The 19,099-nt window shown below is 44.1% G+C and overlaps 1 protein-coding gene across 1 annotated transcript; it reads left to right on the top strand.

Annotated features, from left to right (window-relative positions):
• Nucleotides 1–1,454: 1,454 nt before the first annotated feature.
• On the top strand, nucleotides 1,455–4,388 carry LOC134291958 (uncharacterized). Its single transcript, XM_062860474.1, has one exon. The coding sequence runs from the start codon at nucleotides 1,455–1,457 to the stop codon at nucleotides 4,386–4,388; it is 2,934 nt and encodes a 977-aa protein (XP_062716458.1).
• Nucleotides 4,389–19,099: the final 14,711 nt, after the last annotated feature.

Here is a 19,099-nt window from a genome sequence, read left to right as displayed (position 1 = left end):
TCTATGTCATCGAGGGTGCAGCCGTCTACTTTCGACGAAATGGAAAAACAGTGTCCAATCTGTAATGGCGGGTGCCCGAACGTCGCAAAGTGTAAACGGTTTGCCGAATTCAGCTGTGACTCGAAATGGGCTGCTGTTCGCGAATGTAAACTGTGTCGGAAGTGCTTGCGAAAGCACAACGGTTCGTGCCGACAACAGAAGGCGTGCGGAACAAATGGCTGCACTTATCTACACCACCCGCTTCTCCATACCGTCGGTAGACAACAATCCAACGAACCGGCGACTAACGCAATCGTGCCTCCAGAGACAACGCAACAGAGCTGCAATATTCACCAAAGTCAATCAAAACTACTTTTCCGAATTCTTCCAGTCCTTCTCTATGGGCCATCGAAAACCGTACGAACGTACGCGTTCATCGACGACGGATCCGAACTTTCCATTATGGAACAGAGTCTTGCTGACGAACTCGGCTTAGAAGGGCCAAAGACATCGCTGTGCCTTAAATGGACGGGAGGTTCACAACGCCTGGAGAGTTCGCAGAGAGTTAGCTTGCAGATATCCAGCAGCAAAGAACAATCGGGGAAATATCAGCTGTCTTCCGTACAAACCATCAAAAGCCTTCAGATTCGACCTCAGACACTGATGTATGGCGATATCCAACAAACGTACCGCCACCTCGCCGGACTACCGATTGAGTCGTATGAGAATGCCAGCCCTCGAATTCTCATAGGCCTGGATAATCTAAATCTTGGTCACCCGCTGAAAAGTCGAGAAGGCCGCACACAAGAACCGATAGCCACCAAAACACGACTAGGCTGGACTATCTACGGAAGCTGCACTCCTGAGGATACAACCGCGAATTCCGTAAACTATCACTCTCTTCAGGTGTGCCAGTGCAACCAATACGCGGGCGAAGACCTTCACCAAACTGTAAAAAACTATTTCGCACTTGAGAGTATCGGAATTGTGAAACCAGATAGGCTGATACAATCGCGAGACGACCAACGGGCGCAGATGCTATTGGAATCGCTCACCAAACACCGAGATGGGCGCTATGAATCAGGACTACTCTGGAAGTACGATAACGTCCGACTTCCAGACAGTAAACCGATGGCGCTGAAGAGATGGGAATGCCTGGATCGGAGGATGATGAACGACCCGCAGTTAGCAAATGTTGTTAGAGCGAAGATTGAAGATCATGTATCGAAGGGATATGTCCGGAAGCTTTCCGACGCAGAGATTCAAGCTGAATACCCCCGCGTGTGGTATCTACCAATATTTTCGGTAGTGAACCCAAACAAACCCGGCAAGACTAGGCTCGTTTGGGATGCAGCTGCAACCGTCCATGGAATATCACCGTCTTGCTGAAGGGCCCAGACCTGTTGACTTCGCTGCTAACTGTACTAATGCAATTCAGAGAGTACAAAATCGCAGTATGCGGTGACATCCGCGAAATGTACCACCAGATCCAGATGCAGAATGTTGATCAGCAGTGCCAGCGCTTTTTTTGGAAGGACAATATAGCTGACGTCGAGCCAAGTACGTACATCGTCCAAGTGATGACCTTCGGAGCCTGTTGCTCCCCAAGTACGGCGCAGTATGTAAAGAATGTGCACGCAAGCAAGTTCCAGCAGGAATATCCGGCCGCCGTTGAGGCTATTGTGAAGCGACACTACGTTGACGATATGCTTCTAAGCGTAGAGCAGGAGGAAGAAGCAGTTCAGCTGACACGAGACGTGAGGGAAATCCATGCGTCGGCAGGTTTCGAAATCCGCAATTGGGCATCTAACTCGTCTAAAGTATTGGCACAATTAGACGAACCTTCTACGGCTGAAAAAAGTTTTGAAGAGGATGGCTGTGTTGAAAAAATTCTCGGAATGTGGTGGAACACGTCTACAGACCGCTTCACGTTCAAGGTTTCAAACCGTATAGACGAAGTCCTGCTGTCAGGTGGTCGCCGTCCTACGAAACGAGAAGTCCTGCGAACTATGATGATGGTTTTCGACCCGCTAGGTTTTATTAGTCATTTTCTTATGGTGCTGAAGACGCTTCTTCAGGAAATATGGCGGTCTTCAATCGGCTGGGACGACGAGATAAACGATCAACACTTCGAAAAGTGGTCAACCTGGTGCGCAGCTTTGCCCGAAATAGCAAAACTTCAAATTCCTCGTTGCTACCGTTCACTAACATCTACCTCCGAAGATAACGAAGTTCAGCTGCACACGTTTGTAGACGCGAGCGAAGCCGGCTTTGCGGCGGTGGCGTACTTGAGATTCCAAGAGGGATCGATCATCGAGTGTGCGCTAGTAGGGTCCAAGACAAGAGTTTCGCCGTTGAAGTTTTTGTCTATCCCACGATCAGAGCTTCAAGCGGCTGTTATCGGAGTCCGCTTTGCTGAAACTATCTGCAAGTCACTTTCCTTCAAAGTGAAGCAGCGGTTCTTCTGGACAGACTCTAAAGACGTGCTGTGCTGGCTGAATTCCGACCACCGCCGCTACAGTCAGTTTGTTGCCTTCCGAGTTAGCGAGGTTCTAGAAGCTTCGGATATACGAGAATGGAACTGGGTTCCAACCAAGCAAAACGTAGCAGATGAGGGAACTAAATGGCGCCAGAGACCGGATTTGTCTGCATCGAGTCGCTGGTTCCGGGGTCCAGAGTTTCTTTGGAAAGTCACGGAGAATTGGCCAATCTCCAAAGATCGCATCGGAAATACAACAGAGGAACTACGTCCGCATCTGTTGCTCCATACAACTGTTACTGAGTGCGCAGTCGATATTGATCGATTCTCCAATTGGCGAAGACTGCTTCGTTGTACTGCTTACGTACTGCGCTACATACGAAATCTGAGACTTTCCGTACAGAAGCTGGATGTCACAAGCGGACCGTTGAATCGTCAAGAGCTGAGTGATGCCGAGAACTACCTGTACCGTGCTGCACAGTTAGCCGCATTTCCCGATGAAATTGCCATCCTTTCGAGGAACCGGAACTCGGAGAAAACGGACAAGCATTTGCCAAGAAGCAGCCCACTCTTTCGTCAATGCGTCTTTCTGGATGAAGTTCAAGTTATCAGGATCCAGGGCAGAACACAAGCTTGTTCGGTCATCTCTCGAGATGCAGTTCAACCAATTTTCCTTCCTCGGAATCACTCAATCACCAAGCTGATCCTCCTCGATTTCCACAATCGTTTTAACCATCAGAACCATCAAACAACGATCAACGAAGTGCGTCAACACTACCGGATTCCAAAACTGAAAGCAGCTTACAAAAGCATTCGGAAGGAATGCCAAGAATGCCAAAATTACCATGCAACTCCGCAACCACCTTTCATGAGTGATCTGCCTCCGCAACGTCTTGCCGCTTTCACGCGACCATTTACTTTCATGGGAGTGGACTACTTTGGCCCCATGATCGTCACTGTAGGACGGCGTTCCGAAAAGCGGTGGGGAGTTCTGGCAACTTGCCTCACCATACGCGCAATCCACCTAGAACTAGCCCACACACTGACAACTGATTCCTGTATCTTGGCGTTACGCAACATTATGGCCAGAAGAGGAGTGCCCGCAATCATCTTCAGTGACCGTGGTACCAATTTCCAAGGCGCAAGTAAAGAGCTAAAGGAAATGATACAAAGTATCAATCAAGAACAACTCATGAATGAGTTCACGACGCCCAACACTGAGTGGCGCTTCATACCACCGGCCTCTCCACATATGGGTGGGGCCTGGGAACGCCTGATCCGGAACGTTAAGTCAAATTTGTCCAAACTTCAATGGAGAAGGCTGCCTACTGACGAAGTTCTAAACAGCAGCCTAATCGAGATCGAAAACGTGGTCAACTCAAGACCGCTGACCGAGATCCCAATTGAAGACGACGAATCTCCGGTGCTGACACCCAACCACTTTCTACTGGGATCGTCGAACGGATTGAAGTCTTGGGTCCCATACAACGACAATCCTTCTGTGCTTCGCAACAGCTTCAAACTTTCACAAGTCATGGCCAACCAGTTTTGGAGGATGTGGTTGAGGGACTACTTGCCCGTGATCACGCGACGTACCAAATGGATCACCAAGGCAGAACCAATTAAAGTTAACGACATTGTTGTAATCGTAGACCAGAAAGCTCCTCGTAACAGCTGGCCACTTGGACGGGTCATCGCAACCAGACGAGGTTCATACGGCCAAGTAAGAAGCGCTACTGTTCAGACCAACCATGGCATCTACGAGCGTCCTTCAGTTAAGCTAGCGGTGCTCGACGTAGGCGTCCATAACCAATGCGATTCAGGGGATCCTTTTGCGCATTCGTGGGGGACTGTAAGCGCGCCCGTCGATCAGCAGACCCCTCGTAGAACTGCTACCATGACTACCCGTAGAAGTGCTACCCTAAACTGACACCACCCGTCATCCCGGATCGTTCTGTCATAAACGATGATCGGCAAAAACGAAAAAATCAGATAAACAACAAACCTGATCTGTTAGATTCTTACTGGTACACTTGAATTGAATTGGTTACTTATATTCAGGCGCCAGCCTAAAACAACTAATCGTACCAATAACTTGTTTTATATAAAATTTAGAATCTTAAGGTGAAATGCCGTGTGAATTGAAAAGCTAGAAAATGTTATAAACACAATTTTTCATTGTAGCTCACAACCTTGAACTAGAAATAAGTGAGAATTTAGTAATTAGTTCGACTGATATCGTGTTACTTTTCTTACTAAAACGGTAAGAGACATTATATTTAGGCTAAGATACATGTGTACTCATTACCGATATTCGCTATAGCTCACGGATCTACCTAGGAATGCTACAAGGCTGGGATGTGGAAAAGTAGTGAATCACTAAAAGTAAGTTGAACCCACCATACAATTTGACTTGGAGCTGATTATTATGTTTCATCTAGGAATTTATAACTTCGTCTTAATAAAGTTCATCAATTCGGTTGATTCTGGCGACTTCTGCAACTGCTTTCCCAACAGTAGGTAAGCCCGGATAGTACAACGTCCTCCTAGACGTCGTCGTTGTCGGCGTCGTCATCGTTCTGTGAGTACAGGGCTCTATTTTCCACTTCACTTGGCCTGGTCCCAATTTTCCAATCTGGTTACGCTCGATAATCTGTCGAGTGGTTGGATGCACCTCGGAGAGACAAGAAAGTCTTGGATCTTCCAGCACTATTGGAACTTATGAACGGTGACAACTGCTAGTTGCTAGCTGGCTAACATACATATACCTACCAAACAGTTCCAGCGAACCGGTTGAGAAACAAGACACTTTCCCTGCCACTTAGCGCATTGGAGTTACTTATCAACATGTGAAGGTGAGATATTTATGTCTTGTCTTATGCCATGTGGGTTACAGCTACAGCAAGACACCTGACAACGATGGAGTTACAATATCATGCAATATCAATACCCGGAAGGGTGCTGAGTGGTTCACCATTTTTTACCAAGGAGCTGTTGGTGCCTTATTTATTCATCCTATCAACGGGAAAAATACATCACATAGCTGATCAAGTCTCGAAAGCAAGGGGTATGTACGTTTGAAACATACCGAGAGCGGTAGGACAAGATGTGATTTCCATTTCATATCTTTTTTTAATCCAATTGACATAAACTAATGTTTGGTACGTCAACCATCCCCATCTGCTAGGTTCAGGAAGACACATTGAAAGTGCAAACTATTACATACGCGTACTCTGGAAAATCACCACCGCACACATTTTTTTCCTCTACATCAACTATAACACTCCATAATTATCAGTTCGTGGCTGACACTCTCCATCCTCAGCCACGCCCAATGTTCCAGATCATGCTGCACCTGGTCCACTCATCAGGCTTTCTGCGCTCAATTCCTTCTTGTGACAACCGGATCAACTATGCAGGGTTATTGTCTAGTATTCTTGCAACATGCTCTGTCCATCGCATCCTCCTAGCTTTGACCACCTTCTGGATGCTGGGTTCGCCGCAAAGTGCAGCGAGTTCGTAGTTTATCCTTCTCCGCCCCACACCATTTTCCTGCACACCGCCGAAGATCGCCCTTGGCACGCGTCGCTCGAAATTTTCGAGTGCTTGCAGGTCCTCCTCGAGCATGGTCCATGTCTTGTGTCCGTAGAGGACTACCGGTCCTATTAGCTTCTTGTACATGGTGCATTTGGTTCGTGGATGAATCTTTTTAAAGTGCAACTTTTTCTGGAGACCATAGTAGGCACGACTACCAATAATGATGCGCCTTCGAATTTCACGACTCACGTTGTTGTCAGCCGTCAGTAAAAATCCGAGTTAGACGAATTCCTCCATCACCTCGAAGGTATCTCCGTCTATCGTAACATTTTTACTCAGACGGATCCGGTCGTGTTCGGTTCCGCCTACCAGCTATGTACTTTGTTATTGAGGCATTCACCACCATGTTTTGCCTTTCTCGTACACTAAGTGTACTGGAAAGGCTATATGTTCACTCCAAAAATGACTTTTCGTTAGAAGGCCCGGAGGGTCGAGTCACTTATACCAATCAACTCAGCTCGACGAATTGAGGTGATGTCTGTGTGTATGTATGTGTGTGTGTATGTATGTGTGTATGTGTGTATGTGTGTGTACAAAAAAACTCACATCACTTTTTGACAGTAAACCTCATCCGATTTCAATGACCGACGGTTCTTTCGACGCGGAATCTGGTCCCATTGTTTCCTATTGAAAATGGTTCGAATCGGTCCAGCCGTTCCGGAGATATGGCCATTTAGGTGTTCCGGAACGGTACCCCAGGAAGGGACCAGATATGAAAATGCATCGAACCTATGCATGCGACACATAAAATCACGGCATTTTCAATAACCTGATGAGCGGTAAGCAGGAAAATAGTCTCAGACCATATCTGAACCGGTACTGTTCCCGAACCGGTTCTAGGCGTCCCGCTGGAAGTGGCCAAATATGCAATTGAACCAAACCCATGCATGCGACACATCAAATCACGGCATTTTCGATGACCTGATGGACAATGAGCAGGAAAATCATCCCAGACCATATCTGAACCGGTAGAGTTCCGGAACCGGTTCTAGGCGTTCCACTGGAAGTGGCCAAAAATACAATTGAACCAAACCCATGCATGTGACACATCAAACCACGACATTTTAGATGACCTGATGAGTGGTAAGTAGGAAAAGAGTCTCAGATCATATCTGAACCGGTAGTGTTCCGAAACCGGTTCTAGGCGTCCCGCTGGAGGTGGCCAAATATACAATTGAACAAAACCCATGCATGCGACACATCAAACCACGGCATTTTCGATGACCTGATGGACAATGAGCAGGAAACTTGGCAGGAAAATCATCCCAGACCATATCTGAACCGGTAAAGTTCCGGAACCGGTTCTAAGCGTTCCACTGGAAGTGGCCAAAAATACAATTGAACCAAACCCATGCATGTGACACATCAAACCACGACATTTTCGATAACCTGATGAGTGGTAAGTAGGAAAAGAGTCTCAGATCATATCTGAACCGGTAGTGTTCCGGAACCGGTTCTAGGCGTCCCGCTGGAGGTGGCCAAATATACAATTGAACCAAACCCATACATGCGACACATCAAACCACGGCATTTTCGATGACCTGATGGACAATGAGCAGGAAAATCATCTCAGACCATATTTGAACCAGTAGTGTTCCGGAACCGGTTCCGGGGTTCCCGCCGAAGTGGTCAAATCTGAAAGAGAAACAAACCCGTACATGCGTCACATCAAATAGCGGCTTTTAAGATTACCTAATGAACGGCCAGCAAGTGTTTCGGAATCGGTTTTGAGTGGCCGGGAGAGGCCAAATGTAAAAGTAAACCAAATCCAGGCATGTGACACATCAAATCGTGGCTTTTGCGATAACCTGATGAACAGTTAGCTAGAAAATAGTCTTACGTCACACTAAAGACAACTGGAATTGGTTCCGAGAGTCCCATCGAAATTGTCAAACCCTGCATGTGACACCTTCAATTTGCAACGTTTTTGGTTAACCGATGAGCAGTTAACAAGACAATAATGTTAGACCATATTTGGTTCAGCCGGTAGTTACCCAGAATCAGATATGGGTTGTAAAATGTAAAATTTAACCAAACCCATGGATGCGGTGTATCAAATCACGTCAGTCTTGTAAACATTCGACACTTTTCACTACCTTCATTTCGTTGCCGCAGTCGGGTGTCAGCTTGCTTTGTTACATTCGTGCGCTACCGTTACCTCTTACCTACACACAACACGAGCAGTAGAACGAAGATCAATAAACATAAGAAAGAGTCAAATCAATGTCATCTGACACGATGACACGTGTGTAATTCTAGCATTACGCATAGATTCTCAGCCAATTCCGATTATGAATGTTAATATGAGTTTATTCTTGCATGTTGCATTGAATACGGCACACAGATGGGCAACATAGCTCTTGTTATGGAAGAAGACAGGAATAACAAAAGTCGAACCGTCTTCCAAAGCCGCTATCGTGGTGAAGTGCATTCGTTTGACATTTTTGTTTCGAACAGTAGTTTGATTGATTGTGTTGCGAATACCGAAGACAAAGGAGGCCGAATATCGACGAAAAGGTTCAAATGACTGTGATCTCTAACAAGACTGATCACGACTTATCGACATCCTGATGGAAAAATATGGTCAGACCACATTAGATTCCCGGTAGTGTTGCGGGTTCAGCTGTGGCTTCGTAAGTGGTTAAAGGTAAAAGTGAATCAAACTCATACATGCGATACATCAAATCGCGGTGATTAGGTAAAGGTGAAAAATAAGCAATAAAATAATCTCAGACCATAATTGGGACAACCGGTAGTGTCATGGTCCATGACTCATGGAATCAGATTCGGCTATCCCACCGGATATTACCAAATATAAAAATGAATCAAACCCATATATACGACACATCAGATCGCAGATTTTTTGATAATCTAATGAACGATTAGCAAGAAAATAGCCTTAGATCACATTAGAGACTAGCTTTTGTGTAGCAGAACCAACGTTCATGTGAAAAATTAAATCGTGGCTTTGTTTAATGGCCTGATAAACGTTAGGTAGGGTCTGGGACCATTTGGGCAGGAGCACCTATTTTGGGCACTTGCTGCTATAACTCAGTAAATTTCAAGCCGATTGACATTATTTTTTGAACATGGCTAGATAATGTGCCTATCTGATTGTGTCTCAAAAATCAAGTCAATCAGTTTAAAATTGACTGAGTTATAGCAGCAAGTGCCCAAAATAGGTGCTCCTGCCCAAATGGTCCCAGACCCTATGAACAACAGTGACGAATCGGTCTAAGTTCACATATATGAAAGAGAACAAAATATAGACAAAACTAAAGCGATCTCACCAAATCGTACCATTTCAGATTCCTAAGGTGTAAATTTATAGCAGGATGGGTCAACGTCGAATGGAAAAATAAGAATTTGATCGCGTCAACAGAAGATGGCGGCTGTTTTAAGGAATTTTGAGCTCTAAAACTATGTAAAATAAGTGTGTTTGGTATGGGAAATATGTTCGGAGTCCACCAGAGTATCCAAGATAGCGGTCCAAAATCCAAGATAATGGCCCAATATTCAAGTAAGTGCCTATTTTATAGGATTTTTAATTCTTGCATTATGGGCATATTTTGTATGGAAATATGTTCAGAATTCAAAATTTGTAATCAGAAAACCCAAGCTGTCCGCTGTTTCACAAGGTCTGCAATAAGACTATAGTTTGAATAGGGAAGAATGCCGGTCTTCGTCCAAAACTGATAACCAGAAAATCATAAACGACATGCCAAAATTCAATACGGCGACTATTTTATGTAATTTAGGTCCAAAAATGAATACCAGGACATCCAAGATGGTGTCTCAATGTTCAAGATGGCGGTTAGTTTAGTTGGGGTAGATATCCGGAGTCATAAAATGATGACCGGAAAATCTAAAATGACGATTCAAAATTTTGTGGCTTCATGACACTTATATGGTTTGAATTTTGTTTTATAATTTCTGAATATTGGATGTTATGCTAATATAAAATGTATCCATATTGAGTAGATTTAGCAAGCAGTTTTCATTTTGTATTAATGTCAACATGTCGCTTGAGTTTTGTTGAAAAGATATTTTAAAGCACGAGAAAGGCACCATCACCGCTAGGTGGATTAATTAGGGTTTAGTCCCGTACAATTTTTGACAACTTTAGTACTCTTGAGGGACCACTTAGCCTTGAGATACGATCATTTCTTAGCTAAAACAATCATTTTCCAACAACGAACTTATAACATTTCTATTTTTTTTGCAAAATAAAGAACGGCCTAGTCAGTAGTAGGAGAGAACAGTGATTACTGACCATTAAGCAGTAAAGGGAGATGACTGAGTAGAGAGGATTCTTCACGAATGAGGAGTGAAACGTGACTACTGACTAGTGAGAAAAGATCAGTGGAAAGCGAGGAGTGAAAATTAAGTAGTTTAGAGTGTGGAGTAGAAAATGAGCAGTGAGAAATGATCAGTAAGAAGCATCAAGAAGTGAGCAGTCAGTAGTGGGGAGTGAAAGAAAAGAAGTGAGGAGTGAGCAGTGAAGTGCGAGAAGTGAATGAAAAGAAATGAGCAATTAAATGCCGTTCTACGCATAGTTGTGCTGAAAAACTTGATACTGAGAAAAACGCAATTAAAGTTTCAAAACGTGTTTTGCTTTCTTTCGACAAAGCAGTGCATCAAATTGAATTTTAGATTTCATAGTATTGTGATAAATCACTTATATGTTCATGCCTGGAGTACTTTGAATCAAAAATTTATACACATGTGATATTGACCATTTGGGTAGGTGTACATAATTTGGGCACTTGCCGCTATAGCTAAGTCAATTCCATACCGATTGATTTGAGTTTTTGTATAGAGTTAGATACTGTACGTGCCTAACTCTACACAAAAATTCAAATCAATCTATTTGAAATTGACTTAGTTATAGCGACAAGTGCCTAAAATAGGTACACCTGCCCAAATGGTACAATACCCTATAGTATTTTTTACTAAAAATACTTAGTGGGACTGTTATGCCTAGAAACGTGGTCCTGTCGGCTGAATTTCCTCATGTTTTTTATCGCTTAACGTGGTATTTTCTGCAGAATTTTGTTTTATATTTTTTAAATAACAAAAACTGATACCTTCTCGTATAGCATTATAAAACTTTCATTCATAAGGCTCAAATGTCTTAAAGCAAAACGGAACCGAAAGACAACATAAGATTTGAATGATTTCACACTTTAACACATTCTTTATGATCGGATAAGTAGAAACCAGGTAAGTGAAAGAGTTGGTGAATGAGTAAGAAAGTTAATGAATTGATAAGTGTATAAGTGTGAGCTGCCTCAAGAATGAGTGAGTAAGTGAGTGATTCATTTGCTGACTGAGATAGTTATGGAGCTTTGGGCAGAGAGCTTTTCCGTGAATTTGAGAAAGGTAATAAGAGAATGTAAATAAGTAAGGAAAAGTGTATAAATTTGTGAGTCAGTGAGTGGGCGAGTTGGTGGGTTAATGAGCATGTGAGATCTGTTCCGTGGAAGTCAGTGTGTTAGTGAGTGCATTGATGAGTTAGTCAGTAAGTGATTTATTCAGTGAATTAATGAGCGAGTATATGAGTGAGTGAAAGATTGAGTAAAATGATTGATGAGGGAGTTAATGAATAAGCAAGTGAGCGAGTTGGTAAAATATTGAGCTAATAACTTCAGCAGTGAGTAAGTTGGTAAATGAGTGAGCTTTTAAATAAGTAAACAAATGAGTTGGGTGAGTTTGAGAGATAGTGATTTTGAAAGTTAGTGAGTAGGAAATGTGATACGTTGGTTATTGAATTGGAATGTAATTAGGTGATTTAGTTAGCTGTGAAGTTCTGAATTAATAAGAATATGACTGAGCGAGCTAGTGATTTAGTGAGCAAGTGAGCTTGTTTGTGAGTGAAATAGTAAGCAAGTGAGTATGGTAATAAGTGAGCCTGCTAGTGAGTAAATAAATGAGTTTATGAGTGAGTGAGATATTTATTTTGAGCTAGTGCGTAATGAAGTGAGTTGACAAGTAAATAAATGAGTAAGCGAGTGACGAGTTGGTGAGTTAATGGATTAGTGAGTGAGTAAGTCTAGTAGTGCGTGAATGTGTGGGAAAAAACTAAGTAAGTTTTTGAGCGATGTAGTGAGTTGCTATGTGCGTGATTAAGTAAGTAAGTGAATTTATTAGTGAGTGATGAAATGAGTTAGTTAGTTATTCTTCTTCTTCTTCTTCTTCTTCTTCTTCTTCTTTTTCTTCTTTATGGCTCTACGTTCCGACTAGGACTTGGCCTGCCTCGCTTCAACGTAGTGTTCTTTGAACACTTCCACAGTTATTAATCGAAGAGCTTTCTTTGCCTGCCATTGCATGAATTTGTATTTTGTGAGGCAAGTACAATGATACTCTATGCCGAGTGTTCCCGAAGGGAAACCAGATTTTTTGTAGCAGCCGACTTGTTTTCAGCGATGCTCAACTGCAAATTTTATTAACAATTAATAACAAATTCCATCATATTCTTAATATTAGTAACTTACAAGAAAGTGGTTTCCTTCCCACAATTTACTTCTGCGCCATTCACAAATGTTCCTTGTGTGACGTGTTTGGGAACCTCTGCCCTATTCAAGGAAAGCCTACAAGTGCGCGTATCATACAATCATACAATCAAACTAACTATTTTCTCACAGATTTCCTACTTACTATCAAGCATTAAGCCGATGGGCATTTCACTCGTTTTGAGAACCGATTCACCGCAGGGATCAATATCACAGTATACACTATAAGATACACTAGATATTGCCTTCCTACTTTGCACAATTAAAGGTATTTTCTGAAGGTGATAAACTCTTCACGAATCTGTTTCTACCGTTTCTACCACTGCACTTCTCATTTGTTGTTGTTTTTCTTTTACTTCCCACAGCCGATCTGCGTTCGATGTGTCATGTTGCAGTTATGCTTTTCACCAGGGGTGTCCAAGCGCTATCCCATCGCAACACCGAGTGAGTCGAGAAAATTTTCTCGACCGGAACGGGAATCGAACCCGCCGTCTCCGGATTGGCGATCCACAGCCTTAACCACTAGGCTAACTGGAGACCCCCTTAGTAAGTGATGTAGTGTGTTAATAATTTGATGAGAGTGTAAGTTGCTGAATGCAAGTGTTAGTAAGTGAGCGCTGCTGTTAGTGAGGGATGTAATGGTGCATATCCGTCTATCGTAACATTACTACCCAGACGGATCCGGTCGTCTTCGGTTCCGCCTACCAGCATGTACTTTGTTTTTGAGGCATTCACCACCAGTCCGACCTTTGCTGCTTCACGTTTCAGGCGGGTGTGCAGCTCTGCCACCGTTCCAAATGTTCTGGCAATAATGTCCATGTCGTCCGCAAATCACACAAATTGACCAGATTTTGTGAAAATCGTTCCCCGGCTGTTGAGCCCGGCTCGTCGCATCACACCTTCCAGAGCGATGTTGAAGACTAGGCATGAGCGTCCTTCAACTTGTCGCAGTCCCCGGCGAGATTCGAATGAACTAAATAGATCACCCGAAACCCTTACGCAGTTTTGCACACCGTCCATCGTTGCTTTAATCAGTCAAGTCAGCTTCCCAGGAAAGCCGTTTTCGTCCATGATTCTCCATAGCTCTGCGCGGTCGATACTATAGTATGCCGCTTTGAAGTCGATGAACAGGTGGTGCGTTGGGACCTGGTATTCACGGCATTTCTGGAGGATTTGCCGTACGGTAAAGATCTGGTCCGTTGTCGACCGGCCGTCGATGAAGCCGGCTTGATAACTTCCCACGAACTCATTTGTTTTAGGTGACAGACGACGGAAGATGATCTGGGATAGCACTTTGTAGGCAGCATTCAAAATAGTGATCGCCCTGAAGTTCTCACATTCCAAATGGTCGCTTTCTTGTGAATGGGGCAGATTACCCCTTTCTTCCACTCCTCCGGTAGCTGTTTGGTTTCCTAGATCCTGACTATCAGCCGATGCAGGTGGCCAACTTTTCTGGGCCCATCTTGATGAGTTCAGCTGCGATACCATCCTTACCAGCTGCTTTGTTGGTTTTGAGCTGGTGAATGGCATCCTTAACTTCCCTCAGCGTGGGAGTTGGTTCATTTCCAACCTCCGCTGCACTGACGTCGTCGTTTCTTCCGTTGCCGTGGGCTCCCGTGCCTACGTTTTCCACGCCGTTCAGGTGCTGATCGAAGTGCTGCTTCCACCTTTCGGTCACCTCACGTCCGTCCGTCTAGAGGCCTCCGTCCTTTTTTTATTCTTAATCACTTAACCTAATTTACAGCTCCTTTGTCCACTAGGGCACTACTTGAGCGATTCTAATTGGACGCTGCACTTACACATTGTACAGCGCCTAAATGTATACTATTCTAATTTAACTATATCGAACTGGTGCCTTGTGCTGCTTTCACATTTCTACCCTGTCCACAGTAGAATGATGAGCACGATGATGCTGATGTGTGGCTGTTGTTCCTTTTCCAGTCCAATTGGGGGTCGTCCATTATGAGTTGCGGTTCGCCGATATCCAAGTTTCCGGGTCTGTTGGAGCATATGCTCCGAAGAGGGTCAGGTGTCAGCTGCTCTCGGGGGGAAGAGCAACTGACGAAAAATTGCAAGTACCGGGGCTGGGATCGAACCCATGACCATCCGCTTATGAAGCGAACGTGTGGACCACTACGCCACGGGCCCCGACTGGCCTCCGTCCTTATCTCTGCATATTTCGGCCCTTATCCCTGCAAATTTCGACTCGCGGCACGAAGCCGCAGCGGGATGCGTTGAGCTTCTGATAGAACTTCCGTGTTTCTTGGGAACGGCACAGCAGTTCCATTTCTTCACACTCCGCTTCTTCCAGGCGGCGCTTTTTCTCCCGAAAGAGGCGGGTCTGCTGCTTCCGCTTCTGTTTAAAAACGTTCCACGTTCTGTCGAGTACCTTGCTGCAGCATTACCGCCCTCGCTGCGTTCTTCTCCTCCAAAACCGTTCTGCACTCTTCGTCGAACCATTCGTTCCGTTGATTCCGTTCCACGTACCCGATGGTGCACTCGGCTGCGTCGTTGATGGCTGCTTTTATTGTACTCCAGCAGTCCTCTAGAGGGGCCTCATCGAGCTCGGCCTCGTCTGGCAACGCGGCCTCGAGACTCTGCGCGTATGCGGTGGCGACATCCGGTTGTTTCAGTCGCTCTAGATCGTACCGGGGTGGCCGCCGGTACCGTACATTGTTGATGACGGAGAGTTTTGGGCGCAGTTTGACCATCACCAGATAGTGGTCGGAGTCGATGTTGGCGCCACGATAGGTCCTGACGTCGATAATGTCGAAGAAGTGCCGTCCGTCAATCAGAACATGGTCGATTTGAGATTCCGTCTGCTGTGGTGATCTCCAGGTGTAACGACACGGGAGGCTGTGTTGGAAAAAGGTGCTACGAATGGCCACGTTCTTGGAGGCGGCGAAATCGATGAGGCGTAGGCCATTTTCGTACGTCAGCTGGTGGGCGCTGAACTTTCCAATCGTCGGTCTGAAATCCTCCTCCTGGCCTACCTGAGCGCTTAGATCCCCTATGCGCGTAAAATGTGTCCTTGTCATCATCAGTGCTTCCGGAGTGTGGGCTGTGGCGGCGTGTGAGGATCGGCCCTTGATCCTCAACCTGCACATTCCTTCGTCGATCGGCCACCAACCGATCACGCATCTCTGCATGTCACCCATCACTATAAAAACTGTTCCCAGCTCACGTGTGTTGCCGCAGCTCTGTTAGATAGTATGATTTACTCTAAACGTTCGCACCATGGATCCTGTCCAACACACCTCCTGCAGCGCTACGATGCCAAACACGCGGTCCTTCAGTAGATCGGCGAGTATGCGGGTGCTCCCAATGAAGTTGAGAGATCGGCAGTTCCACGTACCGAGTTTCCAATCGCAAGTCCCTTTTTGTTCGCTGGGGTCGTTGCCGTTGGTCTCGGTTCGTATTATTCTGTTGCTGATTTTCCGTTACAATGTTTTTTTACGGCTGGTTCGTAGGGCCTGACACCAACCCCCTGCTTTCCGGAGGACCATAGTGCACAGCTGAGCTTAAAGTCCTTCCCTGGCACTCGGACGTAGATCAGCCGCCCCTAACATGGGGATCAGACGTATGTGAATGTCGATTAAAACACACATTCGAAAAAAATATGTTTCAATTAAATCACGATCCAATATATCACGCGAATTTTTTTCATTCGTGATATAATCGAAAAAGCACTGTTTGCATGGTTTTGGGCCTAGAACCAGGGTCGTGCAATTTCGAAAGGAAAACATGACGTACGACGACTGTAGCAAATCGTTTCCCATGCGAACGGACTGCTGTGATGCTTCATCTCTCACCCAGCAACACACTCGTTCGTTGCTGCTACAGAAACAAGTGTGTATGAAACATGGGATGATACACTTGGATTTTCGTTTCAATTATGAGTCATTGAAATACTTCAACATGCTAAAAACACTATTTAAACCACATTTTTAAATAGTGGTGCACGCCAATAGAATGATAATTATGTTTTATGAAAGAGGATAACAAATTCGACCACTTAAATCCAATTAACCGGCGCCCGTAACCATTGAGAGACTAGCGCGCACCAGTGAGACACTAATGCTCTGACGGGTGAAGCACAAGCAATGCGACCTGGTGGGAGACTACCGAGTGCTACGATGAGTGGAAAAGTTTTTTTTAACGACCGAGTCATTAGAAAAATGTATGAAACACTTGAAGTGACTCATTCAAATGTTGCATGAAAGTGTATCATTGAAACGAAATTGTACGCCCCTGCCTAGAACTCCATTAAACAGACGCCATTTTGAATTTGGAGCCGCCATCTTGGATTTTAGATCGCCATCTTGGATATTCTGGTAACCATTTTTGGAGTCCAGGCTTTTTCCTCATTCCAAATATATACATATTGCATGGCTTTAGTGCCTAAAACAATATTAATCAGCCGCCGTCTTGAATTTGGAATCAACATCTTGAATATTACGCTACCACCTTGAATTTTGGTCCGCAGTTTGATGTGTCGCATGATGGGACTTGGTTCAGTTTTATATACGGCCAGTTCTACCGTAGCTGGTCCTGATCACTGAAATGGCCATATCTCCGGAACGCCTTGATCGATCCGGACCATTTTCAATAGCATACAATGCGGTAAAATTCTGGTTTGATTCGAGCTATAATCTGGGGAATCGGCCAATGGGAAGTGTCTTAAAAGTTAGTGAACTTTTTTTACGCACAGACATACATACATACACACAGACATCATTTCAATTAGTCAAACTCAGTTGATTGGTATATGTGACTCGACTCTCCGAGCCTTCTATCGAAAATTCGTTTTTTGAATGGACATTATAGCCTTTCAGTACGTTTTGGTGTACGAGAAAGGCAAAAAAGGCCAGAGGAATTCTCGAAATAATTGTCAAAGATATTCCCATTAAGCATTGTTTTTTTAAAGAAATTGTCACAGGCATTTCTGAAAGCATTAAGGAGAATTCACGTATGAAATGTCAGAAAAGTCCTCCTAGGAACTACAATTAGAATTTGATAAACATTGCCTGAGGACTTCAAATAAATTGCTGGAAGATTCCTTGAAAAAGTTACTGAATGAGTACCAATATAATTGATACTAAATTTTCCAAAGGAACTTCCGAATAAATCTCCGTAAAGTTCACTAAAGGAATCCAAATGATCTGCAGAAAAAATCCAAAAATAAATCCCAAAGTCTCCACCGAATATTCTTTCAAAGGCCTTACTGACAGATTTTCCATAGAAAATGCCAGCATATTAACCATGTGGATAACCATTACTTAGTACTTATGTGTAGTATACAATATAAAAAGGTGGTCAATAAAATAAATAATGTTGTCTAGAAGATTTTTCTAAAAACGAAAAAAAAAACTTTTTATTTAGCCTTACTAATCTACATTTAAAATCTTTGTAGTATTAATCGTTTCGAATCAATTCAACCAAAACATTCCATGTAATCATCTTCCTGAATAATTCATCAATGTTTGAAATCATCATTTCAACCGTCAATTCTTCAACATCCACCTTTCAATCTTTTCACCCATCTAGTGCCATTGATTTTTCTCTCAAAAGCCCAACAGCGCAATGCAACTCGTGAGCCTGATGCTGCTGCATTGGGGAGCATTGCACTTCAGCTTATACGTCTATCCGTTTGTGATGGAGCTCACAACTCTCAAGCAAATCTGGGCTGGCTGGCTGGCTGGCAGATATCTGTCGTGATGATCCTGCTGCTCGAACAGGCCACCTTCCGGAGCTCCGGTGCATCCGCTTTCGGACTGGCGAGCATTCCGAAACATATGCGACCGTGCACTTTGAGTCAGCCTGTATTACCGTAAGTTGGGGACGGTTTATTTAATGTTTTCAAAGTTTTTAGAGGTTTTACATTTTATAGCTTAGCATTTGAAAGTAGTGTGTTTTGTTACTTACACTATTTTCAGATGTAATTGCAAATTCTGTTGACATAATTTTACTGACTGCCAGACATTTCGTTTGTATTGTTAAATAATCGAGCGAACTGATGAAAATGTGTGGAAAACTTCAAATGAGATCGATTTCCATGTAGTCAAAGCACCTTCATCTCACGATACTCCATCCACCCACGGTTCATTTCCACGAAAACATTCTCATTCGTTTGGATTCTGGATAAGCGCAAACACCAAGCCAAAGCAGGCCAACATGGAGTAAGTTCGCAAAAAAAATCAGAACCGAAACGAAAAGATAGCAAACACAGGTACACAGAGAATCAACCTACGGACGAATCACCAGTACAAACAGGAGAAAGTGGAACAGCCAGCGTCGTCCTACTAAAAAAGCATTACTTTTCAGCTTGCCAGAGGCTTCCGCGTTTTTTTTTTTCACTTTTTTTCGAGTCATCTTCAAACACGAGACGAATTTATTCCTGGCTGGCTTTCGGTAGGTTCAACGGATTCGAATACGGTCGTGAAAGCTGTGAAAATGATGATGCAGCTTCTGGCTATCGTAGTAACTTTTTTTTTTCAGATGCATGTCTGACGAGGAGAACGTGGGCATTTTT

Source organism: Aedes albopictus, chromosome 1 (assembly GCF_035046485.1).
Source record: "Aedes albopictus strain Foshan chromosome 1, AalbF5, whole genome shotgun sequence".
NCBI classification, from domain to species: domain Eukaryota; kingdom Metazoa; phylum Arthropoda; class Insecta; order Diptera; family Culicidae; genus Aedes; species Aedes albopictus.
Note: the sequence above shows the minus strand (reverse complement) of the source record. Positions and strands in the feature narration are given on the sequence as shown.